This window comes from Kryptolebias marmoratus, linkage group LG8, assembly GCF_001649575.2.
Source record: "Kryptolebias marmoratus isolate JLee-2015 linkage group LG8, ASM164957v2, whole genome shotgun sequence".
In the NCBI taxonomy this organism is placed as follows: Eukaryota; Metazoa; Chordata; class Actinopteri; order Cyprinodontiformes; family Rivulidae; genus Kryptolebias; species Kryptolebias marmoratus.
In genome coordinates this window covers 21,398,127-21,425,944 of record NC_051437.1, presented here as the reverse complement: position 1 = coordinate 21,425,944, position 27,818 = coordinate 21,398,127, and the positions used below count along the sequence as shown (strand labels likewise).

At 36.0% G+C, this 27,818-nt stretch overlaps 3 protein-coding genes and 2 pseudogenes across 6 annotated transcripts in view; all 5 read right to left on the bottom strand.

Moving 5' to 3' along the window:
* Positions 1-648: 648 nt before the first annotated feature.
* On the bottom strand, positions 649-4,897 carry LOC108236749 (taste receptor type 1 member 1-like). Its single transcript, XM_017417632.3, has 6 exons — positions 4,755-4,897; positions 4,153-4,450; positions 3,273-3,998; positions 2,657-2,863; positions 2,212-2,332; positions 649-1,756 (listed from the first exon to the last, which is right to left on the bottom strand). Exons 1-6 carry the CDS (start codon positions 4,880-4,882, stop codon positions 828-830), a joined length of 2,409 nt encoding a protein of 802 aa, XP_017273121.3. The 5' UTR covers positions 4,883-4,897; the 3' UTR covers positions 649-827.
* Positions 4,898-6,160: 1,263 nt separating this feature from the next.
* On the bottom strand, positions 6,161-10,196 carry LOC108236750 (annotated as a pseudogene).
* Positions 10,197-10,652: 456 nt separating this feature from the next.
* LOC108236751 lies at positions 10,653-17,810 on the bottom strand (annotated as a pseudogene).
* Positions 17,811-18,186: 376 nt separating this feature from the next.
* rer1 (retention in endoplasmic reticulum sorting receptor 1) lies at positions 18,187-24,402 on the bottom strand. Of its 3 annotated transcripts, none has more exons than XM_025006233.2 (8): positions 24,280-24,402; positions 22,842-22,923; positions 22,585-22,689; positions 22,376-22,472; positions 22,067-22,145; positions 20,411-20,546; positions 20,128-20,182; positions 18,187-18,712 (listed from the first exon to the last, which is right to left on the bottom strand). In XM_025006233.2, the coding sequence occupies exons 2-8, from the start codon at positions 22,920-22,922 to the stop codon at positions 18,702-18,704; spliced, it is 564 nt and encodes a 187-aa protein (XP_024862001.1). In that variant the 5' UTR covers position 22,923; positions 24,280-24,402; the 3' UTR covers positions 18,187-18,701. The 3 variants fall into 3 exon arrangements, with proteins under 3 accessions (XP_024862001.1, XP_017273258.1, XP_017273257.1); XM_017417769.3 differs by adding an exon at positions 24,076-24,119 and having other exon boundaries at positions 18,187-20,182; positions 24,280-24,340; XM_017417768.3 differs by having other exon boundaries at positions 18,187-20,182; positions 24,280-24,401.
* A 345-nt stretch (positions 24,403-24,747) lies between these two features.
* Positions 24,748-27,818, bottom strand: part of tp73 (tumor protein p73) — a 31,831-nt gene continuing 28,760 nt past the window's right edge. For both annotated transcript variants that reach the window (XM_017417764.3, XM_017417765.3), the window contains 2 exons: positions 27,483-27,576; positions 24,748-27,213 (listed from right to left, as the gene is read on the bottom strand). In XM_017417764.3, coding sequence (XP_017273253.1) covers positions 26,812-27,213; positions 27,483-27,576 — 496 coding nt within the window. In that variant the 3' untranslated portion in view covers positions 24,748-26,811. The remainder of the gene's footprint in view (positions 27,214-27,482; positions 27,577-27,818) is intronic.

Genomic DNA, 27,818 nt, shown 5'->3' with positions numbered 1-27,818 from the left:
TTGTAATAACTTGTTTAGGTTTTCGAAACTCACATGACTACCTTTTTTGATGCAGATTGATGTAATTTTTAGGGATATTTAGGCAAAACTGTGTTGATGACAGACTAACCTTATTTTGAGCACAAACCCACATTTATTCAAAACCTGCTGTTTGCCAGAAAAAGGTTCAGTCCCTGGCTTCTCTTGGGTAATTAGTTAACTTTAAGAAATTGAAAATTGTAAAAAATGACAAAATGAATTCCAGCTTTAGCCTCAGTACAAAAAAAGATAGATTTTCATTTGGGCTTTGCCTTAATGTGGTTGCAGGTGCCTTCAAAAAATAAATGAATAAACAAATCTTTAACCCACAAAACCCTGATATATATATATTATAAACATGGACAAAACTATGATTAAATGTTGGCTTCTTTTTTATTGACTTGAAAAGAAAAGATATGCATTACAATACATAATGTTTTATTAATTAGTTACTAACAAAATTTACTGTACAAAATTTGAAGATAACTTCAAAAATGACATTGTTATTATTTCAGTTTTTGTTAAAAGCATTGTGTTTAGTGAATCTACAGTATGTACGTTTTCAGTTGACTACTCATTAAAAAAGACTGCATTTATAAAATATAATTATACAGGAAGCACACATTTGAAAATAAAGCAGCAGATTACAAAAATATGTTTCACACGGCTAAGTAACAACACACAATAAAAGAACGTAATTGAAGGTTTTCACAAAAGCAATGAGTTTGAACAAAGCAAGATGCTTTCCTTTTAAAGTTTCTTCAAAGAAGATTACTCTTCTGTTTACAGCAGCACATGTTTAACATGTTTTACTGACTGACTGTTTTGGTGTAGTTCTGAATGAGACCTTGGAAGTGCTGCTGTGTATTCTTGTGGGGTTGAAAAATAATGATGTAACATTTTGGAAGAAAATACCACAACAGAAATGAGTAGAGACTGGAGAGTATAGCCAGGGCCGTAAATGTGTGGATGTGCTTTCCATGATAAAGTATACTTGCAGTGGCAAGAATAATCCAGGTGAAGATCAGCAGAAGAAGACAGAAAGTTATGGCTTTGGCCTCATTATAATTCTTTGGAAGGTCTTTTCCCATGTAAGAGAAAATAAAGCAAAGACAACACAATGATAAAAGTAAAACCAAAGAGGCAGCTATTCCTTCGAAGTTAAAGTCACAACCAAGTATGATTGATTTTGAGTATGACATTGTGTCATTAAAAGGTTTTGAGGGGGCAATGGAATAGCCAATAGTAAGTGTGATAGCCTGAGTGATAAATGCTACAGTGATAATCAACCATTGGCCATTATATTTTGTCCACCAACTAAGAAGGTTGGGGAACTTGGCAGCTATTTTGAAAATGCAAACTATCTGAAAGGAACGCACAACAAAACATGCCAGACAAACAGTGTAGAACATCAGAAATGGTAAAAACCTTAAGATACAGGAAGCAGTTGTGGGCTCGCCAAAGTAAAAGAACACACTAATATCAGACAGACTGAGGCAGACTAAAATCAGGAAGCATATTGGTCCTCCGGCAGATTTGACGACAGGAGTGTTGTAGTTGATGGCGAAGAGAACCGACACAGCTATGATGAGACCAATAAAAATCCAGGTCCCAACCATGATCACTACAGCCCCAATGTCTGTGAAAGGTACATATTCCACCAGCCGCAGATTGCATGATGTACTTCCTGCTTCAGACCACTCTGTGTCCTTACAGTCGATGCAGTCGTAGGGATCCTCTGTTTTATAACAAAGTTAAAATCAATTTTAAAGCAGATTTGTGAAAGTTTATGTGCTGCCTAAGACAGTTTTTGTCCAGTTTTCTTCATTCTATAGCATCCAAATGTTAAATATGGCTGCAATATGTGTCAAATTTGGAGGTTTTACAGGATCTGATTACATTTTGGCAGCATAATAAAGCTGATCTTTGACCCCTTGAATGGAAAACATGTCTCATAATTTAATCTATTTTATCCTTTGTGTCATCTCTTCTCAGTATTGCCTCATGTAGTTTTATGTAATAGCTGAAATTGTGTTTTGAACACTTGTTCAAAATTTGAAGAAATTCTCTTGAAGTGTTAAAATTATTGTACTGAAAAAGCTGCACATAAGACAGAAAACATAATGATGGGTACAACTATGGTCAAAGAAGAATACACTTAGCTCTGATATAAGCAAGAGTGAATTCATTTACCTGTAATGTTGACATAAGTTCCATTTGGACAAACTGTACAACTGAAGCAACATTTATGGATTCCTTCTTGTTTTTTGGCAGATCCTTCATTACATTCCTTGGAACAAATTGATTTAGGCACCTGTCCAAATCAAATATCAGTCATGTAGAAAAGTAAAGTTAATTCTCTGTGGGGTTAATATGGAAATGGAATTTACATACTGTAAATGCAAGTTTGGAAAACATGAATGCGTATGAAAAAGTCAACAATGCACATTTTGGCAAGACACCTCTGTAAATTGTCAGTTACATTGGGTAGTATACTGTAGTTTCATTCTGTCATAAATGTTTTATACTCAATACTGATTTTTTTTATTGTTGTGAACATTCACAAAACCATACTAAAGCAAGAAAACAATTTATGTTAATTGTGATGCATATGCCTTTTGATCAGAAAAAAAATTACCTCTCCATTTGCATGCCACTGGATTTTAGTGCTATTAATGTTGAACTGGAACGAGGAGTGAAAACTATAAAAGCCGACCTCCTCTGCATCGCCACTATGGTTCCAGAAAACAATTGAATATGATCCAAAGTTGGGGTCACCATTGTCATCAAACTGAACTCTATGATTTAAAAGCGAAAAGTTGGACTTCTTCAGTGCTGTTAGAACCTGTTGTTGGCAAACAAAGAACAGACACTTTAGACAAGAACAAAATAACAGTACTTAATCATAATCTTTTTTCTGTGCATTTACTGATGGATGTGTTCACAAATTATGCATAAAAGCAGCAGGGCTAAAAAAAAAACCCTGCTTAGTTTGACTTAAAAACTGCATTTTTTTTTTTTTTTTGCTGGACCAGAAAGGAAAAACAAACAAAAAAACATTTCAGACTGACCTAAAGTTATAAGGAAAAGCCTCTGCCTCTCACCTGATTTTTATTATAAAATAGAAAAAATAAGTCACTGATTTGTCAATTTAGAATTATTTTAAAAGCTTAAACTTGTGCCTTTCAGAAACATAAACCACAATAAATAAGCTGGTCAGAAGAAAATAGTTATTTAATTTACTATAGACTTACCATGTATGGATCCACTGTGATGTCTGGACTACACCTGCCATCTCCACATTGCAAGGCAGTGTGCAAAGCATGTGCAATGGCATAAACAGCAGAGTAAACAGGAAAATTGAAAGACGGATCTGCATTAATGATATCGTCAGCAGTCACATTGCTGCAGTCGCAATTCTGATTACAAAACTTCCCTTGGTTTGCATTTTCCTGCTGAGATTCAGCTTTGGAAAAGTAGATAAAATCACTAAAGCCTGGAATTGTCAACACTGGCTCAGCAACCCCAAGGACAGTTCCAATATTTCTGATTCCTTCTTCTTTAGGGAGCTGTTTGTGTAAAGACCATGCATCTCCAGCTATCCATACTTTGTTGGTAATATTTTCTTTTATTGCTGCCTTAATGAGAGCTTCAGCTGTCCATTCAGGGGCAAAAACAATTATGACACCTACCCTCTGTATCTCCAGTTGTTTGAGTGTTTGAGGGTAATCTGTGTTTTCAGTCAGGCCTTTAGTGTATGCCAGGCAGATATCAGTATCTTTTATCTTGTCCATGAACAAGTCTAGGCCATCTTTTCCATAGTCCCCATCACTATAAAGAAAGGAAACCCAACGCCAGCTGAATTGCTTCAAGATGTTAAAAACCACCTCTATGACATCTTTATTGGGATGCACTGTTCGTAAAAAGGATGGAAAATTCTGTTTTCTTGAGAAGACAGAACTAGCAGCTCCATAACTGACCTGTTCAAAAACAGAAAGAAACGAACAAATAAAAAAACAAGTGATGACACTTAATCAGTTGTCAGATCACTGACATGAAAGTTAAATATTGAAAATAAAAAAAAGAGACTTTATTTTTTTTATCAGTTTTAAAAAGGGCAACATATATATTTACCATAGGAATGAGATTCATCATAAAGAGCGGGGCTACAGTCAGTGTCTCAGTGCTTGTGTAAGTGCCAACCACCGCGGTCACTTTAGATAAATTCTTCCTGGATTCATCCCAAGGTTGGATGAAATCATTAACAGAGATGAGGTTGAAAATACCAGGAAAATTCTGTGTGTCTGAACAGTGATCAAATATTTTATATCCAAGTGTTACATTAGGCAGCAGGCTGGTGGAGTTATTGATTTCTGCCACTGAGAATCTCATCAACTGAAACCTCCGATAGCTTGATAGAATTAAACGTTGACTGTGGCCAGAAGAAGGATGATAGTAAGTTTAGGGTTCAATACAGTTTGCAAACACAACAAAAAAACAGTGATGTTTTGGACCCTTCAGAGATTTGATTATTTTAAGTTCATAGACCAACTTTATTAATCATACACTAACTGGCATGATTGATTCAAAGGGAATTTCTTTTTAAATTACTACTTTAAGGAAAACTCCATGACAAATCATACCATTTGATCAAATTTATTGCATAGATTTCTATGTCAAAGTTTTAGTTTAATTAACTGTTTTTAAAAAGCATCATCCAAGATAAAAAAACCCACCTTGAGCAGGTGATTGTTTCTGGTCTGTCACGGTAAGGTGTTCCACTGACATGATGAATATCAAAAAGGCCACCAATCAGATAATCCCCATCCATCTCAAACTCTGAGGCTGTCATGGCTCCAGGCATCAGGATATGCAGAAAGCATCCCAGTAGACCCAGGTAACCAAGAACTTGTTTATCCCTCATAGTTACTGTATGTATCTGTCAACTGAACTCAAATTGAACTTGTCTCTACCTTTCTAGAAATGCTAGTGGCATTTGACATGTAATGATCCTTTACAAAAACACGAGATGGATGAGATGTCATAAATGCATAGCTAATGGTTGGAGTGGAATTTACAAATCAGTATGCAAAAATCATCTAACCTGCTACTGCCATGTCCTAAACAACCAATATGTTTCACCAAGTTTATTACTTTATGAATCAGTTTCCTGACAAAATACTCATGAGTCTTTGATTCATATTAGGTCTAAAAATTCAATTTAAAAAATCTGAAGAAGTAATAATATGTCAAGAAAAGAAAGTCGAAATGCTACATATTTCATGGTGCTTACCATGAATATATCTATTCATACTTTTGAAACAAAAAGGATAAACAACAAAAATGTGTTTTTTTCCATGAAGGAAAGTTTTACTTCATGAGTTTGCATGTTATCCCTGTGCACTGGTGGGTTTTGTCCAGGTTCTCCAGTGTTCTCCAACAGTCCAAAACATGCATGAGAATGTGAGTGTACATGGTTGTTCTTCTTATGCGTCTCTGAATTTGCCCTGTTGACTATTGAGGATTATTCAAGTCCCCTTGTGAGTCTAAAGAGAATAAAGCCAAGGCAAATAATAGCTGAATGTTTGAAAAGTTTTATTTTCAAGATAAGCTGTGAATGACAGCTCTGATGTTGCATGGGACCACAAACAAATACACACAAATGAACTGATTCATTCAACCAGGTAACTTTGGTTTATGCTAAAGTGCAACATCCTATTACAAATAAGTTCTGCATGAGTTCATCTTTGGAAACAAAACAAATCATTTGAAAATTCATTTGCATCAAATATGGATTCTAAGGAGACCCTAAACAAACTTGGTAAAAGATGAAGAAAATAAGACATATACAATAAAGATAATCCTGTAAATGTAAAGACCAGCGAATAAAAGAACAAGTGAATGCAGAAAATAAGAGCAAATAACATCACAATTAAAAAATTTTTTATGTACTTTTTTCATGTCATAATTTTTCTTATTCCTTTTTCACTTTGTCAAAGTGTATTTCTTCAGACATTCGGACAAGAAATAAACTTTATCTCTTAAACTAGATCTCTGCTTACATTACATCAAAAGTTTAAGTTTGATTTTTTGCTAAGACAACAGAAGTCTGCTGTACACAGCAGCAGATATTGTGAAAAGGCTACTGGCTGACTGTTTTGGTGTAGTTCTGAAGGAGACCTTGGAAGTGCTGCTGTGTGTTTTTGTGTGGTTGGAAAATAATGATGTAACATTTTGGAAGAAAATACCACAACAGAAATGAGTAGAGACTGGAGAGTACGGCCAGAGCATTAAATGTGTGGATGTGCTTTCCATGGTAAAGTACGTTTGTAGTGGCAAAGATGATCCAAGTGAGGATTAGCAGAAGGAGGCAGAAAGTTATGGCTTTGGCTTCATTGTAATTCTTTGGAAGGTCTTTTCCCATGTAAGAGAAAATAAAGCAGAGACAACACAATGATAAAAGTAAAACCAAAGAGGCAGCTATACCTTCAAAGTTAAAGTCACAACCAAGTATGATTGATTTTGAGTATGACATTGTATCATTAAAAGGTTTTGAGGGGGCAATGGAATAGCCAATAGTAAGTGTGATAGCCTGAGTGATAAATGCTACAGTGATAATCAACCATTGGCCATTATATTTTGTCCACTAACTAAGAAGGTTGGGGAACTTGGCAGCTATTTTGAAAATGCAAACTATCTGAAAGGAACGCACAACAAAACATGCCAGACAAACAGTGTAGAACATCAGAAATGGTAAAAACCTTAAGATACAGGAAGCAGTCGTGGGCTCGCCAAAGTAAAAGAACACACTAATATCAGACAGACTGAGGCAGACTAAAATCAGGAAGCATATTGGTCCTCCGGCAGATTTGACGACAGGAGTGTTGTAGTTGATGGCGAAGAGAACCGACACAGCTATGATGAGACCAATAAAAATCCAGGTCCCAACCATGATCACTACAGCCCCAATGTCTGTGAAAGGTACATATTCCACCAGCCGCAGATTGCATGATGTACTTCCTGCTGCAGACCACTCAGTGTCCTTACAGTCGATGCACCTATAGGGGTCTTCTGTTTTGCACAACATGAGGATAAATAGTCAGTAAAGTTCAGGTTTTTGTTATGTAAAGAACTAAAGCAACGGCATATTTATAATCTCTTACCTTCTCTAGTCTACTAAATTTTTTTTGTTTGATTAGCTGGGTTTACACTTACAGAGCTTTAAAGTTCTTCTAACAAGACAAATAATTTCTTGAATTTTTATGTTGGTTTTTTTTAATATTCCATTGCGATAGATACAGCTTTGGTTGGAAAACTTGAGAATAATCTTAAAATTAGATCTATTTAAAGCAAAATTGCCAGCACTGCTTTTCTTACTTATATAGCATCTAGCCATTTACCTGTACTGTTGTCATAAGTTCCATTTGAACAGATTTTACAACTGAAACAGCATTTATGAATTCCTTCTTGATTTTTTACATATCCCACTGGACATTCTTGAGAACAAAAAGATGCAGGCACCTGTGAGAGCCATGTATTTAGCAGAAAAGAAAACCTTTGTTTATCATGTCAAAGGTTTAGGCTCTTTTAAGAAAATTTACACAAATTTTATTTTTTTACAATTACCTCTCGATTTGCATGCCACTGGATTCTAGTGGTGTTGATGTAGAAGTGAAACACTGAGTCAAAGTGATAAAACCCAACGTCCTCTGCTTCACCACTTTGGTTCCAGAAAAATATGGAAAAGGAGCCATAGTTGGGGTCTCCATTCTCATCAAACCGAACACTGGTTTAAAAGTGAAAAGTTTGACTTCCACAGAGCCCCTAGAACCTGTTGATGAGAAAGTTCAGAGTATTTGTATGCTCTAAATAATTATGAGAAGTTTAAGGTTTAAGAAAACACCTTATTTTTAACCTTCATTAATCTTCATCATGCTCATAGAGCATTTTTTTTAAATAGCAGTTCTCAGTTGAGATCTGAACCCAGGATCTTGAGACAACAGCACTGCATCATGCTCTGTGTAAGCATTGGGTTTCTCCAGATAAACTGATTTTCTCACACAGTTTAAAACCATGAATCTAGGTTAATTAAAGATTCTAAACTGAGATGGTTACTTGTAGGACCTGCAATGGACTGGCAACTCTTCCAGAGTGTACTCAACCTCACACTCAAGCTCTCTTTCTTTTCTTACCAGTGAAGTGACATTTCACATCCCTAGAGCCAGTTCAAGACATCAGGAATTGTCAAACGCAGGCCCTCAATCTCACCTACCACTAAAGTCCCAATACACCTGATATTACCTACTTTCCCTTCAAGTGGACCATCCATCTAGAGGTGGTATTCTGTGGGTTTTCCCAGAGTAGGCAAGCCTGGGCATAACCCCTTCTTGGGCTAGTCTTCCATTGGATTACTGCTACATATACTTCTTTGTTGCTGACTCTAATTAGTTTTAATTAATGTAATTATCCATTTGACATACATAATTTATTTATGAACATCTTATTTGAAAGTGATAGAATATATCACTTTTAGCTCACTTTAAAAGTTTAGGAGAAAACATTGAGGAACAAACCACCAAGAATGGAATTATTTATTCCCTTACCATGTGTGGTTGGACTGATATGTTTCGATTGCATCTGCCATCTCCACATTGCAAGACAGAGTGCAAAGCATGAGCAATGGCATAAACAGCAGAGTAAACTGAAAAAGTAAAAGATGGATCTGCATTGATGATATCTTTAGCACTTGTGTTGTAGTTGGAAAACTGATTACAAAACTTCTCTTGGTCTGCATTTTCAAGTTGAGATTTGGCTTTGAAAGAATAGACAAAATCACTGAAACTTGGTATTGTCAGTACTGGCTCAGCGATCCCAAGAACAGTTCCAATATTTCTGATTCCTTTTTCTTTGGGGAGCTGTTTGTGTAAGGACCATGCATTCCCTGCAATCCACACTTTGTTGGTGACGTTTTGTTTGATTGCTGCTTTGATAAGAGCTTCAGCTGTCCATTCAACTGCAAAAACAATATTGATATTGACCCTTTGTATCTCTAGATGTCTGAACATTTGAGGGTAATCTGTGTTTTCATTCAGGCCTTTGGTGTATGCCAGGCAGATATCAGTATCTTTTATCTTGTTCATGAACAAATCTAGGCCATCTTCTCCATAGTCACCTTCAGTGTAAAGGAATGAAACCCATCGCCAGTTGAATTTTTTCAAAATGTTAAAAACCACCTCTATGACATCTTTATTTGGATGCAATGTTCTTAAAAAAGATGGAAAATTCTGTTTCTTTGAAAAGACAGAACTAGCAGCTCCATAACTGACCTGTTAAAAAGAAAGAGAGAAAGTATCATCATTTTCAATTGCATATTCTTCAGATATATAAAACAGTTTTTATCACTTGTTTGGTTTTAATCAGTTGCTAAACATTACAGACCAGGAAGTATATTTACCATAGGAATGAGATCTATCATAAAGAGTGGGGCTACAGTCAGTGTGTCAGTGCTTGTAAAAATGCCAACCGCTGCAATCACTTTAGATAAATTCTTCAGTGATTTATCCCAAGGTTCGACTAAACCATTAACAGAAATGAGGTTGAAAATACCGGGAAAATTCAGTGTATCTGAACAGTGGTCAAAGATTTTATAGCCAACTGTTACATTTGGCAGCAGGCTGGTGGAGTTATTGATTTCTGCCACTGAGAATCTCATTAAATGAAACCTCCGGTAACTTGATAGAATCCAACGCTGACTGTGGGTAGAAAAAAAGAGCGGAATGCTGTCTAACACATAGATTTACACTTAGTCATTGCTTGTACAAACTCTCAGCAAACATTGGTAATTTCTTGCACCCTGAACATTCTGACTTGTTAAAAATTAAAAAAAAAAACAACTATTCCAGGCAATAAAACAAAATCTATTGACTCAATATATCACAATTTATTTTTATTAGTTAAGTTTTAAAAATGCATCAAAATTAGAAAACTCACCTTGAACAGGTAATTGCTTCTGGTCTGTCATGGTAAGGTGTTCCACTGACATGATGAATATCAAAAAGGCCACCAATCAGATAATCCCCATCCATCTCAAACTCTGAGGCTGTCATGGCTCCAGTCATCAGGACATGCAGAAAGCATCCCAGTAGACCCAGGTAAGCAAGAACCTGTTTATCCCTCATACTTACTGTATGTCTCTCTCAGCATGAACTCAAATTGAACTTGTCTCTGCCTTTTTTACTGCTGGTGGTTGAGCCATGGGGATCATTTCAAAGAACAGGAGATGAATGAGTTGCATAAATAATGTTGGATGGGAATTTACAAATAAGCATGCAAAAACAATTTATTCTGTGGCTGCAATGTCCCTATGATCTGAACAACTAACATGCAACACTAAGGCCCAGATTTATTAAGAATTTGTGAGACTTTTGCATACACAATTCTGAATTTTACTCATAACTCACAAGACACTGAGATTTGTGCCTCAATTCTGTCTGTCAACCAAGCAGCATCTCTCTGTGCTGGTGCAGTTTTTTTCAGATTTAAACGAGGAATTATGCATGCATTTTGAGGAAATCTTGCACACAATTATATAAATATAAATGAATCACATCATTCGATCACTTAGTCAACTTTTATTTATAAACCAGTTTTTTTCCCAAGATGTGCTAATCAAAGTACTTTATAGAATGAAAGTAAAAACAACAACAACAACAACAACAACAACAACAACAACATAATAAAGTCCAACAATGGCCACAATCAACACATATTTAACCAGATAAGTTGACTTACATTTTTTAATATTTTTTCCTCTTAGTTGAATTAGGAAATTCACTTTAAAATGGCTAAATGTTTATATAGTCACCTATTTGACATTACATTTTTTTAATTTATTGGTATTAATTTCCTGAAATTTGATTTTACTTTAACATTGAAGGTTTCTTTTATTACTTTTCTTTTTGTCAAAAGGGCCAATTTATACTAACCTTGACTGATATATGACAGCAATGAAAGGGTAAAACATCCAGGGGGTGAATATTTTTATAGCATAGTGAATATTTTAATAGTTTAGGTTCAGTGATAATTTACATGAAATGCAAGTTAGCATGGTGCCATAAATACATCACTGTAGAGCTTAGAAACCTTACAAATCAGTATGCAAAAAACAGTCTGTCTATTGATGTCAAATCCTAGTTGCATAAACAAAACATAATGAGAGCAACGTTTTTTTACCCGTTGTTATGAATCAGTCTATTGATCAGAGTCACGTCAGTTTTTAATATACAAATGGTGAGAATAAAAAAAAATTCTTCCCATCACTTTTAAATATTTTCATGAGACCATGAAACAAAGGAGAAAAAAAAGTTTAGACAGGAAGATAAGTGACTCAGCAGATACAGATATAAAGGAGACCACATTAAACAGAGGAGGAAGTTTCAGTTCAATGTTCTTAAAGTTGCATAGTTATAAACCAAATCCCCATCAGTTTCACACCTATTTACACTTTACATTCATGTGACCAAATCATCTCTCAAGTGCACCAAGTGAACCGAGACTCTAACAACCCTCAAGAGGGAGGAGAAGGAGAGTGATTTGGACATGAGTTCAGCTCACAAAAACAGTGCAACTCATTGCCATTTTAGAGCTGGAACAATGCAGTTTTCAATTTGAATTGAGAAAGTGCATCGGAAGTGAAGAAGTAAAACTTCTTCAAAAAGAAAAAAAGCCCAGTTTCATTTAAAAATAATAATAGTAAAATTGTTATCTAAAAAAGAATAAAAATAAAAAATAAAACAACTGGACTTCTATTCTGTCATTGAAGATGTTTTGCTTCCCATCCAGGAAGATAGGAAAAGAGGAAATTCAGTTTTTTTGATTCTTAACTTTTGGGGGTTTATCATGTCCTGAATGACTAAGAATATACATTTTTTGCATTCAATATTTTGTTATTGCACACAAAAGATTGTGTTGACAGTGTTTACATGTTTAGGAAAACTGCCAAAGACAGTTTACCAAGTTTGATGAAATTTTTTTCAGAAACCCTACAGCAGGTCAACTTAGAGACAGGTAAGGAGCTAATTGTTGCCTGTCGTAGCATAACTATGAATAAGGCTTTGGAAGTACTGCTGTGTGTTCTTGTTATGTTGAACAATTATGATGTAACATTTTGGCAAGAAATACCAAAAGAGAAAAGTGTAAAGACTGGAAAGTACTGCCACAGCCAGCATAACTTGGATGAACTCACTTTGGTAAAGCTGGTGTATCATATAAAAGGTGATCCAGATGAGAATCAGAATCAGAAGGCAGAAAGTTATTGCTTTGGCTTCATTATAATTTTTTGGAAGGTCTTTTCCCACATAGGAAAAACAAAAAGAAAGAAAGCATAGTGATGAAAATAAAACCAGAGGGCCAGATGCAGCTTTAATATTAAATTCGCAAGCAATTAGGATTTTATCTTCATGCAACTTATTTTGAACCTTTGGAGGGGAAATGGAATAGCCAATAATAATCAAAATTACTTGAGTGACAAAGACTACAGTGATAACCAACCATTGTCCATGGTATTTCTTCCACCAATTGAAAAAGTTAGGGAATGTCATAGCTATTTTGAAAATGCTAACAATTTGAAAAGAACGCACCAAAAAACATGCCAAACAAACAGTGAAGAACAACAAAATTGGTAAAAGCCTTAAAGTACAGGAAGCAGTTGTTGGCTTACCAAAAGAAAAGAACACACTGAGACTACACAGACTGAGGCAGGCTAAAATTAGAAAGCACATCGGTCCTCCGGCAGATTTGACAACAGGTGTGTTGTAGTTGATAGCAAAGAGAATAGATATAGCTACATTTAGGCCAACAAACACCAGCGTCCAAACCATGACTGCTATAGCTCCACCGTGTTTGAATCGGATGTACTCCACCAGCCGCTGTTTGCATGAAGTACTTCCTGTTGCCGACCACTGTGTGTCGTTACAGTTTGTGCATTTGTATTGATTACCTGTTGTACACAGCATACACACACAATAGACAAGAAAATAAATTCAAACCTTAAAGAAATTTTTCATTTTTGAGATTTAACAAATGGAAGGATGAAAGTAATACTAGCATGTTTTCTACTTCCATACTCTTTTACCTGTACTGTTGATATAAGTTCCTTTTGGACATGGTACACATTTGAAGCAGCATTTGTGGATTCCTTCTTGTACTTTTTTAGATCCATTAGAACATTCTTGGGAACACAATGACACAGGAACTATCTGTCATGTATTAAGCACATATATTCAAGGTTAATTCAAGAGTTGAGTATATGGAGACATAATTACATGTATATATATTTGATCTAAGTTTAAGTCTTTTGTAAAAACAATATTCCATCCTTGTACCATGATCAGTTAACATACTGTCATTTGCCCTTTATGGCTTTTCATGTACTGTAATCTTCTTCTAACATTCACAGTTATCTTTACAGATTTCAGTGCAGAAGTGAGAAAAACAAAATTTATATTACAATAACTTTTGAATACAAACAAATACCTCTTCATCTTTATGCCACTTGATTTTGCTCGTGTTGATGGAGAACTGGAAAAATGGATAATAATTATAAAAGCCAACTTTCTCTGCTTCACCACTTTGGTTCCAAAAAACTATTGAATAGGATCCAAACATGGGGTCACCGTTCTCATCAAACTGAACAGTCTGATTTAAAAGTGGGAACTTGGATTTCTGCAGCTCCGTTAGAACCTGTTGTTACCAAACAAAGTTAAGAATATTTGTTGGTAAGAAAGACAGAGATGAAAATTAAGTAGAATTACACTAAACCAAATAATAACAACATCATCATCACCATCAACAACAAAAAAACTATTTTATGTGCCCTCAGTTCACATTGATTTTGTTCATAGAATAAATACCAAGATGACTGGATAATAATTGGATAAAAAATGCATGCATGTGGCAGCTTCTGCTATTGATGCTCTTTAGGCACCCCTCTTGGATGATAATCCCAATATGCTCTCAACAACCTTGCAGAATGTGTGTGGATTGTGGCAAATTTAGAAAACCTTCTTTCGTGTGAAGGCAACCATGATACTGCTACACTTTTAGTACTTCCCAAAGAAGAGATTTTGTGCTATTTCCATAATCATTGAGACTCTCTCCAGCATCCACACTCCTACAGATATTACCATGTTCATTCCAGTCATACCACACCCCTGGCACAACTCCATTGGGCGGCATCAGGATGTAGCTAAGAGCTAACACAACACTGCTACTACAAGTATCAAATCAGTGCTAGATTTTTTTCTACAATGACCTATCAAGCTCCATCACTTGTAAAGAGGAGCCCACTGCATTCTCAATACACCTCTAAAGACCTCAGTGAGACCCTGCAAAGACCTTCCACATTCTGTTAGATTTTTTATGCAGCTGGCTCGTTCTTCAGTGTGAAGGGGACCTTACAGCCATAAACCATGACAAATGTAATTATAAACTAGACACAAAATAATCTAACAACTTAAAAAATGCCAACTGAAGCCTGCTTGGAAAATAGGCCACAACACCACTTTTGTCTTAAGATGTCTGAAAGTGGTCATTTTACCCAAAGTGGTATTTTTAATCAACATATTTTTTCCATTAAAGTATTCCATATTAAGTTGACTCATGTATTCACAGTATTCACTGTAGAAAAAAAGTAAACAATACATACTTTTAAATAATTTATATTATCTAAATAATTTTGTCAAAAACATATTGCAAGAAAACTTTCACTGTGCAAAATGTAAAATTATTTGTGTACTTACCATGTGCGGATACACTTTAGTACTGTTGTTACATTTGCCAGCTCCGCACTGCAAGACAGCGTGTAAAGCATGGGCGATGGCATACACGGAGGAGTAAACAGGAAAACTGAAAGATGGGTCTGCATTAATAATATCGTCAGCAGTCACATCGCTGCAGTTGCAATTCTGATTACAAGAATGACCCTCATCTGCAGTTTCATGGCGAGACTAGGCTTTGAAGGCACTGATGAAATCCTGGAAACCAGGTATTGGCAACACTGGCTCAGCAATCCCAATCACAGTTCCAATGTTTCTGATTCCTTTTTCTTTGGGGAGCTGTTTGTGTAAAGACCATGCATCCCCTGCTATCCACACTTTGTTGGTGACATTTTGATTGATTGCTGCTTTGATGAGAGCTTCAGCTGTCCATTCAGGTGCAAAAACAATGTAGACATTTACTGTGAGGGATTTCAGTTGTCTGAACATTTGAGGATAATTTGTGCTTGGATCGAGGCCTTTGGTGTATGCTAGGCAAATGTCAGTGCTCTCAATCTCCTTTATAAACAAGTCCTGACCATCTCTGCCATAATCATCTTCAATGTAAAGGAACGCCACCCAGCGCCAGTCAAATTCTTGCAGAATCTTCAAAACCACCTCAATGACATCTTTATTGGGATGCACTGTTCTTAAAAAAGATGGAAATTTTTGTTTTCTTGAAAAAACAGAACTGGCAGCTCCATAACTGACCTGTAAAAAAATTATCATTATTTTCAGCAGTCATTCCTTTAATTATATAGCTGTATTTGTTTTTACTATTCCAATACCAGATTAAACACTTTTGTAGAGATGCACTCACTACGTTTCATTTTTCAAAATGTTGTAAAGTTTAGACCAGCTGACTCAAATTTCCCAATTTCTCTCTAAGAAGCACAAATAAAGGCATGCACAATGTCTTTCAAATTTCTGGATGAATTGTGTTCATTTTATATTTAAAGCATTTTTATTTTAACAACAACAGCAACAATTTGTACATGTTCTAAAACTAATGAAGGATCTGCAGTTTTTGTTTACATGATTAGGAGCAGCATTCCATTGTGCAGTGGCTCAAATAGAGAAAGCTACTTGTTCAAAAGCTGAATATCAAACAGGAATTGTACAGTTATGTGTGGATGTTCAGGTGGAACACAAAGACAGCTGAATGATGAAAAACATACTTTTGCAAACTTAAAATTTTATACACTATTCTTGTATTTGAGAATGCTCTAAAGTTTTCAGAAGTAGAGAAGCTTGTATTTCTGTACAATCTTACAATCATTATATCTTAAGGGCTTTTTTTGAGGGTCTGTTTGTATAAAGATTCTAACATATTGTTGATGAGCTAGCTTGTCCCCAACATGTAATACAACATGAGATGTGTGAGAAAATGAGTACATGCATGAGTACCTCAGCTGCTTCCACTGACAAAGAGAACCTGATATATGTAAAACTGCAGCATTTTTTAAATGTTTCTTATAACTGAGGTTTGAATTCAATAAAACTCCAAGATACTTAAATTCAATCACAGTATCCATTTGTTTATCCTAAAGGTAAATTTTTATATTTGAAGTGTCCATTTTAGTCTTAGAAAAAAAACATAGGCCTGCTCTTCATTTTGTTTACATTCAGAGTGAGACAGGATTGATCTAACCCAGGAGTAGGCACCCCTGGTCCTCAAGGGCCACTATCCTGCATGTTTTACTTGTTTTTCTGCTCCAACACACCTGATTTCAATCAATGGGTGATTAACAGGCTTTTGCAGAACATGAAGGGGTGATATAACCACTGAATCAGGTGTGTTGGAGCAGGGAAACAAGTAAAACATGCAGGATAGTGGCTCTCCAAAACCAGGGTTACCTACCCCTGAGCTAACCACTCGACCACGCGCTTCAGAGCATTAGTTACTTTCTCAGCTACAAGCTGAGCTGTTTCGCCATCTGTATATAAAACTCTGTCATCTTTGTATAAAACACTTTTAAACACATTTGACTTGTCTATCAGTAAAAAGTTGCACAATATTTTTGAATGTTGGATTTGCTGATCACCTCCTTAGCAGTCAGGGCATCCGTAGCCTTTATCAGTCATTTGCTTAAAACAAGAAATCTTGATTCAGAACAGCTGAAAGATTTACCATAGGTATGTGATCCATCATGAAGAGCGGGGCAACACTCAGTGTGGCTGTGCTTGTGTAAGTTCCAACCACTGCTATCATTTTCGACAACTTCCTCAGTGATTCATCCCAAGGTCGGATAGAACCATTGGCAAAGATCAAGCTGAAAATACCAGGAAAATTCTGTGCATCTGAGCAGAGGTCAAGTATTTTATAGCCAAGAGTGACATTTGGCAGCAGGCTGGTGGAGTTATTGATTTCCTCCACAGAGAATCTCATCAACTGAAACCTCCGATAGCTTGATAGAATGAAAGGTTTGCTGTGGGCAGAGGATGTTAAGCGTAAGATTAAGGTTTCAATACTGACTGGACATACTCATTTAACACTTGATTTTGGGTCTTTGGAAAAAATAACTTTTTACCATACTAAAATCCTGTAAGCAATGGACAGCTCATTGGATTGGTTTACGCAAAACTTGCTGAAAACTTGAGCTCTGTGGCAAATCTACTTCATAAATAATGCACAAGTTATTTTTCATTATTTATTTTAGTCCTAAAAAAAAGAAATCAACCAAGAGTTGAAAACTCACCTTGAACAGGTAATGGTTTCTGGTCTGTCATGATATAACTTTTCACTGACATGATGAATATCAAAAAGTCCACCAAGCCAGTAATCCCCATCCAACTCAAACTCTGAGGCCAGTACAGTCTTCGTCAGCAAAAAACACCCCAGCAGACACAGGTAAACAAAAGCCTGTTTCATTGTATACTTGCAAATGCTCGCAATTTGAAAGGATTAAACGTGGTCAAAAACCCAGCTTTTTCTTTTCCAACAAGCTGGAGTGGAAACAAGTTGAGCTCCTGCGGTAATTTCTGTGAACCGTGAATGAGCGAGGTGTCATGAATACATGCAACTGTAACAGCTAGAAAACTTTCAAATCAGCATGCAAAGTTGATCTTATCTGCTTCTTATCAGAATAAACAATGCAGTGTGTGAGAGCAAGTTTGATGCACCTATCAGGATTTAATCTCCTGACCAGTTTTTCATATAAAAACAGTTCTGTGGAAAAAGAACATGCACTCTCTCTTTCTTGAGTTTTCACATGAAGCTACAGAAAACCGCAACAGAATTTTTTTTTTTATTTGGATTGAATATAACCTAATGACCTGAGTAAATTTGAATGGGTTCAATTAGATCAATTCTTCTTCAGAAATAGCTACAAAGCATGAAATCGAGACACTTGTGTACTGTTCCGAAGGGACACAACCTCTTTAATAGCATTGGAGTGGAAAAAAAAAATTACACTCAAGTTTTTAAAATCAATTCTTTTTTTTCTTTTTTTTAAACTGTAGCACAAGAAAAAATACATGCAATCTATGAAAAACATGAAATTTATCAACTCAAGAACCCAATTAATCAGTTTGGCTTTCATCAGTTTCAACCAAAATAGATTTTAACACTTGTAAATAGCAAGGTGGTTGGATGAAAAAAAAAAAAAAAAAATCTCAAAGCAAAAATTATATTTTAAAATATATATATATACTATATATACACAAATCCAGACAACCCATTAAAACACAAACTTTTTACAGGAAAATGTTTTGCTCCCTTACTACAGTGCTGATCAGTATTTAGTAATGACAGATTCCCAGCATTGAGATAGGAAAAGGAAAAGAAAAATCCAAAAGGTTTAGAGAAAAAACGTGTCTGATCGCCACCCACTTCATCCATTTGTTTTATTAAAAGTTCTGTCTGTTTTCCTATGTTTCCTCTGCAAAAGAAAGAGAACAACAGTTTGCTTGGAATGACTATATTTACCTTTTTGCTTTCAAAGTAAACACAGAATGTAAAGGACAACAACAGCTAGTCAACAAAAAACAACGTGAATCTCCTTCTTTGGAACAAAGATGGGTAAATGTTCCAAAGATAAGAGTTTCATGGTGGGGAAAAACAAAAACAAAAAAACTTGAATTTTACCTCAGACTGACCGTGTCATGAATTTATACTTTAATACTGATTCTGGACTTTAGAGACGACAAAGTATTTTCAGAATAAACTTCCACATAATGGTCCAAAAATCTGAGGTAAAGTGAATTTATAACCTTCGCATTTTAAGCCAAATGTTTCCCCCAACCCCACTCACAAACAGAGCCCAAATATTATTATTTTTATTCAGTTTACAGAAGTTTCAGCAGCACAGTATATCCAATTTGTTAAACTCTAGAATGGCAAAAAAGTAGAAAGAATAGATTTAAGGTAGCTAACAGACGTAGTTTTGGGATTAGAGACACTCTCCTGGAACTATGGATTTAGTGTTGTTGTGAGGGGGGGACTACAAATGTAGTCAATGAATATTCCATTTTAGAAAAAGTTTAGTAAGTTCACACAAAAAAAGCACATAAAGTCCAATTTAAGATAAACAATCACCAATTTTTTTTGTCCTGAATGCAGTCATTTCAAGTGATGAATTCTGATACTTCTGTGTTTTTCTGCCCATCATAAATGCATATTTAGATATGTCACTAAGAACTTCTAAGTGTCTTCATTTAGTACAAACTGCAACTGCCTAAGACACTTAAACCAGAGCAGCAACATTTCAAATTACAAAAACTTACTGATTTAATATTGAGGCTTATCATCAGATTTCACATCTAATCACATTCTTCATTCACTGACTAATAAACTGTTTAGTTTGTTACAGAAAAGAAACAATAAGTTAATCAAAAGTTGGCATATTGGGATCGAGTGATAACAGAATAACTGTTGAAAGAACCTGACATTAGAAAATATACTGCAATGTTATTTTAGGTTGGTTCCTTCTTAATGACTATTCATTTAACTAATGGTGTAGAAAAGGCAAAAGGCAGCACTGAGTCCCATGTACTATTTAACAAATGCAGACAAATCTTAAAAAAAAAAAAAAATAGAAATTTTAATGGGCAAGTCAGTATTTTGATCCATGCTGCTCATATCCTCCTCCTAACTCTGAACTATGGATCAAAACTTAGATTTTTCACATTATGCTTCCATGTTCCTGTCCAACTTACCAAATCAAAACCAAAAAAAAAAAAGATCTTTAATTTTCATCACTCCCCACTAGTTGTGACCAATAAATTTCAAATGAGACAGAGACAAAGAGTAAAGTGGAGTTTTAACTAGCAAAAGTTTTCCCTGTGTCTTCCTTGCCTTTATATGTCCTCTTCCCGTGTGTGAAGGGTAGGTATCTGTACTTGATCATATGCTGAAGAGGAAAGAAAACAAAAATTAGTCTCAGGCAACTTTTAACAAAACATTTACACGATTTAAATTATGATGTTGCACTAAAGATTTGTCAAACAGATAAAGAGAAGCTCTTATTACAAAATATTCAGACACTCAACATAAAAACTATCATTGCCCAGCATTGTTATTGTTTATCCAGAGCAAAGAGAGTTGGTGTATGAGGTGTGCACGCCTGGCTGTGTTTTACCTTAATTTGCCTCTTCATGGTGATGCAAAAGAGCATGATGAAGTACATTACAAGGATAGGCCAGAACACTGGCACGTTGAAGGCATCGAAAAATGTGCAAATCATGGCGATGACGATGCCTTTTGTCGCAGAGTGCCTGGCAAGGAGACAAGTTTAAATGATACAACCCCGTTTGTAACCCTGAGGAAGCAGAACTCGAACATTTTCTGCATGTTAAACATTTATTTAGCAGCAAAAACGTCAAATATACAGCTCGTCATTTAGAATTAGCTTAAAAAACATTCAGAAGAACAAGGAGCTTAAAGTGTGGCACACATGAAGGCCACAGGATAATTAGAAATAATTATACTTTGACTAGTTATAACTGCAAATGACATCCAACAAACCAAATTACTTCACTAATGTATATTATAAGCATTTTAAGAACTATAAGAATCCAAAACTAAAACTCAGAATATCTCCAGTGTAGTGATGAAGAGTCAAAACACAGTCTTAAGACAGCAACAAATGCATTTCAAATGGTAATATTCAAACACTTTAAATCCCTTTTAAAAGTGCAACAAAAAAAGAACAGGTGTGTTTATTTAGAATCTCAATAGGTTAAAGTGTAATACAAGTTTAATAAAGAATTTGTTATAAACGAAAAAGGATTTTCTATTTCTTGTAACTTTGTTAATAACTAAACTGCAAACACTTGTACAGTGGATATCACAGATGACTGGTCACATGGTTATCTTAATGAGGCTAATGTAAATTTGTTTGCTAAAATATGAACTCTGCAAACATTTATTTTAAATCCCTCAGATGTCAACAGGCGTCACCAGCGAAGGAGAGACAAAGTACACAGAGGGCAGACAAACAGAAGGGAAGCATACGAGCAGTCAGACAGAAGAAATGTCAATTCTGTCTGCTGTCTATTCCACCAAACTCACTACACGTCAGGTTTTACCAGCGCCTTGTCTGGAATGACACTGCAGACCACGAGAAACAGGAAATTAACCATCTCATTGTGAGTAAATCTAAAGTTAGCCTATTGTCTTTAAAAATCTGACTATGCAAGAGGACCAAAACCTGTTCAGTTCAATGCAGGAAGTCCGCATGTGACCATAAGAAAAATAAATATTCCTCAATCTTTTAAAACTTTCTTAGCTTATTTAATGCTGGTTGTTCGACTGACAGAAAAGCCGCTTTTTCTTCCTTCCTGTTTTAGTAAACAAGAGGTTAAAGAATTTGCATAACTAGATGGCAGACGAAACATGAGAGAAACTAAAAGAGCTCGAATGCGGAACTGTGATCTTTCAGACAAGGTGTTCAATGTAAACTTTTACAAAACTGCTGAAAGATTATCAACTGTTGCTTTGAAAGTCTCCCACATCGTGCTTACAAACAAAGTATTTTTGAAATTTGTCTTCTAGACATGCTGTATAAAGGCCAACTAAGAGGTAAAGAATTTGTTGAGATGATTACATGACATCATGAGCAATTTGTGGTGTTAAATAAATGTTTTTTTTTTTTTTGCTAAAAGGTTACACCCTCTTCCAAATGAGTTTTGCATGACTTACTCCTTGGCCACACAGGTAATTCTAAAGAAAAATTATTTGCAATCCCTCTGCGGATGATCATGATAAATAACCAAACCATGAGCTAAACTCCTACCAGAATTTGAATTCAGGCAACCTCCTGATGAAAGGGCGGAACTCCTCGTTCTGCTTGGTAGGAAGGGATGGGCCCTCATCTACAGGAGAGAGAGGTTATAGGATGACAGAGTGATCTTCACAGTCTTTTAACAACAACTTCTAAAACACAGAAATCAGGTGTAACTAAGTTCCATCATTTTAATTTGAACTTTTAATAAAACTCATACGAAAACAGCAAGTAATCAAAACCCCAAATAAAGCATCTAAAGAGAAACCTGACTGCTAAGTAAACACCACGGTGCAGTCCGAAGCCGTTGCGTCAACTTGCCTTCGTCGAGTAGTGAGGGATCCACTTTTGGCGATAGAAATGCAATGAACAGGTTCAGATGGTAGATTCCCAAAGCATATGTTACTATATACCACCCCTGAAACAAACACAACAAAATCACCATGTTTCTCTTTCTGATTAATAAGCTGAAAAAAAAAACAACCTACAACTGATATTTTAAGGTAAAAAAAATAAAATAAAACAATTACCTGTAGTATGTAGACTCTGATCATGTAGACAAGAGTAAGTAGTAGAGTGAGCGCCCATCGCACTGCAGAGAATGGCGTTGACTTGTCAAGCCATGACTGATAGAGCTGTTGAAAAAATATAGAGAAGTAACCATGCCATCAGAAACGAACAATCTGATTGAAAACACAATCTTAGCAACACTGTCCAAGTGTTGTACATGACTAACTCAATCCCAAAAACCCAGTGACTTGTTTCATCTTAGAGACAATCGCGTCACCTGTCCAATCCTGGTGAAAAAGGCAGCAACTACAGACGGTTTCCCATGGATTGACTCCCCAACGCTGTCCCCTTCTGACATCCTGACAGGAAAAAAAAAGAAGCGCAAATATAGGTTAAATGGATCTTTTGACCTTTTAGGATGTGATGTTATCTTAAATGTTAACCTAAAGACGATATTCTGACCTTTAAACTCTACAATATACTTTGTTTTCACAAAATAAAATAAAAAATACTTTTAGTCAAGGCACTGAACTTACCAATTTAGACAAACTAGGAGGTAAATTTATTTAATATTTAGAACCAGTCTTACAGAACCAACTAAAAGCAGGTTTTGGGTTCAGTCTGTGTTATGTACTTCCTGAGAAATGAGATGATGTGACATCAGATAATCAGCTATCATGAATTACTAGTGGCTGATTTATGACCATTGGACAGAGATCAGTTATAGTGTAGTTAGAGAACAAACGTGGGATAAATGGTTTCTCTTAAAACATAGGTAAAAAGGGAAAGATTCGTTAGTTACGTTTTAGCATAGGGTCTTACTTCAAATAGAAACTAGGAAATGCTCTGGCAACGCTGAATGGATCATTTTAACTACAATAGCGGCTTACGTTTATGGTCATCGTGTTTTTATTGTTTACTAAACACTAAGTCTAGCCACAGGGACTGCATACCGACGTATTTCGTTTTGAACATTTCAGTTTAATAACCAAAAGATAAGAAATGAAAGAACGAAGAAGACTGTTCCTGGTTGTGGCTAGCTAACATTTTTTGAATTACTTAGCCAACAAGCTTAGGCTGTTGCTACGCAGGCAGCTCGTATTTATGGAAAAACAGGAAAGTTTGAAATTTATATGAGGGCTTTAAGTAAAACAGATAGTTTTACAAGGGCTACCGACTTTTAACCTGGGACATATCTTTGTATTATCGGCATTAGCTTACAAATTAGCCACATAAATAGCTAACTAGCCGTGTAAATGTACGTTACCCTTTGGCCCACATTTCCGCTTGTATGGTCTTTGTAGTTCTTGTACGTCCTTGGTTACCTGCTAATCGGCCCTTAAACGACGTCACGCAACTACATTTCCCACAATTCCCATGAAGTAAGACTTTAAACTATGACCAAGACAATTGTAGTTTAGTATTGTCTCTACTTTAGCGGTAAGCGTTCGTTACCGGGACATATTCGAACTACAAATACCAGCAACGACTGCGAAAACTGGACAACTCACTTCCTGTGGCACGTTACTACGTTACCAGCGGTTCCGCAGCTACCCTGTTAGCATGTCCAGAAAGACAAATCTGTAGTGAGTACGATTACAATCAGAAAATGATGCGATCACTTTCACACTTGAGTCACAGACATGCTACCTCCCAGTATCTCTCGAATGTGCCGGCAGTCACATCGTAAACGAACAATGGCAATTGCTTCTTACCTGATACGGATTCTGTGTCACTACCCGGCTCTACCTAGCTAGCTACACTAGCTACTTGTCGTGTGAACACGTCAGTATTTCCGCGAGGAGCAGCGCAGACATCAGGCGGGTTAATCGAGCCCCGAGTCCTGTGCAACATCGATGTGCAATTCTGTCTCCATCCAATAAACTGTACACGTTTTAAAACCTTTTATTCTGATGAAATTAGGACAATATGTAAAGTTTGATGCATATCTAAATAAATCTTAGTTGTTTTAAATATGACTTCAGAAGAAACTCCCATCATAAGTCGAAACTTTTTTCTTTTTTCTTTTTTGCTGGTTTGGACAACAGAGACATTATTGAGGACAAATAGATTTTATTCATGATTTAAGGGAAAACACTACATTTAACAATCTCAGGCTACATTTCCTACAAGCATCTTACATTTCTTTACAAAACTGATGATAGAAAAAAAATCACACAGTATTAAAACAAAAGGTTTTTATTTACAGCATGAAAATGCAGGTGCCCAATACTGACAATTCTGAATTAGTTTACTTTTAAAGCATTAAAGTGCTTGTTCTCTGACCAGTTGTTGGTAAGTAGGTTGTTTTATTTGATTAAGCATTTATCTAGCTGGTTTGCAGTCTAAAAATAAAACTGGAATGCTGTCATTAAATATCTATAAACAAGTGCCACGCAGATAAAATACACAGATAAATTACTGTGCATAAGGTTAAACCGCCTACTTCTAAATTTAGTTTTATTTATTGCTTCCAGATAGCCAACCATTTTTGGAAAGCATTGTCAAATGCAGTTGAGCTAAAGGGTCAATGAAAGGCTTTTTAAAGTTTTTCTTTGCTTAATTTTTGCTCTTTTAATTGCATTTGTTGTACCCGGACCCTTCTAGGACAATGATTTTAGTTTGTTAATCCATTTAACAATAAAACATTCAAACAAACAAAGAATCTTAAACTGAAGTGATAAACCAGTTGTATTATTGCAGAGAATTTTACAAAACAGAATAATTTAGGCACACTAATAGGAACACCATCCCACCTGTCAGTTTCCTTCACTGCAGCTATGAACAAAAAAATAACAAAAATAACAGACTGGTTTTGCACCATCAAGTTGATCAAGTGGTGTAGCTAAAAGCGTGGCATTTCAGCGTGGGGTGTAGTGTGTGGTTAAAAAAACCTGTAAAACCTGAACAAGTGGAGAACAATAAAAAGAAGTGTTGGACCTAAAATACTACCATCATTGTCTAGCTTGCAGCATTTTTGGAATCACCTTTGTGGTTCAAAAACAGAAAATTCCCCTCAAACCCTGTTAAATATGGGCTTTTTAAAACAGCTGCTTTAAACAAATTGCCTAAAATACAATTTAAAAAGGGGGTGTTTAGCAAAGTCCTTTTTTACACGTAGACACAACATTGATTTGTAAATATAGGTGGTTTTTTTATGTTTGAAAGATTCGTAGTTTAGCAAAAAATAGCTGAACAAACATAATTATTCCTCTGTGAGTGGTGCAAAGGTTAAACTGGACACGAGTTTCAAGAATGAAGAAGAAAAACGGCAGCCGATATTCTAAGAAAAACTTTGAAAAGCTTCAGAATGCTCGGAGAACGACTACTTTACTACCACCTTAAATCACAAGGAATCTTCAGTCTTTGGAAGCAAAGAAATTAAGGATGGCTTAAAACTTTTGCACAGTACTGCAGCTCCAATCTGCACACGAGAACCTTGCCCTGCAAGGGCTTAAAATATTCAGAAATGTTTCTTGATAAACAGAAATGTCAATCTTAAATGATTGTTTACTTAATTAAAAAAAAATCCTTGCTATTACAGTTTAATACTGTTTGTTTTTGTTACTGTACAAGAAAAAATACCATACTTTCTACAACGTATTAAAAGTGGAATTAATACCAAATTTCAGATAACACATACTCACTAATAATGCTGACGCACATAAAACTAAGCTTAACAATGAAATGATTGGGAAAAAAAAAACATGCTGGACATCTCACTTCATTAATAAAAACATTTGGTTCAAACAGGAGATTTGCATGAATCTAAATACTTATTTTCAAACACATCTAGTCCAAAACACGTACAAGATACAGTATCTACATTTGTACAAGTACAGAAAAACTAAAAGAAAAATAAATAAGTTAGCTGAGAACATGTTTTTTTATCGAAACATTCAACTCAAACTAGCAAGCTGGTGGCGGTCACGCGTCTTATTTTGACGTTTGTACACATTGTGAATATTTTCATAAAAGTGATCGGTCACATACTGTTACAGAGTATCCTGACATCATTTTTCTGCACTAATCAGTTTTCATGAAAGTCTAGTTCAAATCGCATAATCAGAGAGGTTTCTGCCTAATGGATTTGGGATGTAATTTGACATCTCACTCAAAATATTTTAAAGCAGAAGCCAATTCTCTGGAATAATCGCTGAGCTAAAATATGGTCATAAAAGAGCTTATAAACTAGTACCAGGATGATGTTGACATTTGAAGAATCAGTCAGACTTATATTTTGGCTTTCAGTGAACATCACTCTCCATAAATTCCTCCTTGATGGAATGCTTGCTGTGTGACACTTTGCAGTCAGGCATGTCGAACCCAAAGTCAGCCCACTCGTCAGCAGCCGCTGCCATCCCAGATGTCCCAACCACACCAGGCCTGTTGGGGATGGTGATGGTGTGGCGGACACGAAAGTGCACGGCCTCCATGACCCGCTGGCGTTGCAGTTCCCCACCCGCGGCCCCGATGGCGGCCATGGCGGAGGCGGCCATGTTGCTGCTGGAGCGGAGCAGCTGCTGGCCGTGATACTCGTGGTGGTGAGCGGAGTTGGGAAGCTGCAGGGGAGCGCCTTGCTTCATGTCCTGCAGACCTCGCCAGATGGCAAGGCGAGTCTGCTCCGGGATCTTCAGCGCGCCTAAATCCTGGTAGAGGCACAGAGTTAGAAATGTGAAGCTTGTGGGAACGAAATGGCAAACAAGCAGAAAACAATCAGAGGGTAGGAGCTCCCTCTTGTGTTTCTCAAGACATTCCTCAGGGTAATCACAACTGGTCAAAAACCAGTCAAAAACCACTCTTGGAGACATTTTATAACCTTTTTTTCCCTTTACTGCTTTTCTCATTTCAGGTTGTTTCATGTGAGGCTCATTTATGTGTGTGTGGCTGACTGTAAACGCATCATCAGAGTGGTTACCTCCATGGAGAGAGTTTGGAGATGGTAGACAGACTGGAGGCCTTGTGAGGTGAAGTACTCAATGAAGTTCTGACAGCCCAGACTGGTGAGAAAACTGTATGGAGAGAAAAGCAGGGCTGCTTAGACCACAGCTAGAGCTGAAGGGAAGACTAAAACATGAACATCACACTCATACACACTGATATAAAGTCAAATTTCCTTTTCAGTTGAATGAAATTTAAATGTGATAGTTATTATCAATATTTAATTTTACCCAGACCTGAAACACTACATTCTTTTAGTAAAGTGTAAATATTTTACTTTATTTTGAAACTCTTAAGAGATTTTTTCCAAAAC

What these genes read in the sequence shown, in the direction of transcription:
- LOC108236749 (XM_017417632.3), bottom strand. Translation starts at nt 4,882, where the DNA reads ATGCCTGGAGCCATGACAGCCTCAGAGTTTGAGATGGATGGGGATTAT. An exon ending in TCACAGTGGATCCATACATG is followed by an intron (nt 2,864 to 3,272) that starts GTAAGTCTATAG and finishes TGCCAACAACAG; the next exon opens with GTTCTAACAGCACTGAAGAA. An exon ending in AACTTATGTCAACATTACAG is followed by an intron (nt 1,757 to 2,211) that starts GTAAATGAATTC and finishes GTTATAAAACAG; the next exon opens with AGGATCCCTACGACTGCATC.
- rer1 (XM_017417768.3), bottom strand. Translation starts at nt 22,922, where the DNA reads ATGTCAGAAGGGGACAGCGTTGGGGAGTCAATCCATGGGAAACCGTCT. An exon ending in TCAGAGTCTACATACTACAG is followed by an intron (nt 22,473 to 22,584) that starts GTAATTGTTTTA and finishes TGTTTGTTTCAG; the next exon opens with GGGTGGTATATAGTAACATA. An exon ending in TTGCCTGAATTCAAATTCTG is followed by an intron (nt 20,547 to 22,066) that starts GTAGGAGTTTAG and finishes TCTCCTTGCCAG; the next exon opens with GCACTCTGCGACAAAAGGCA.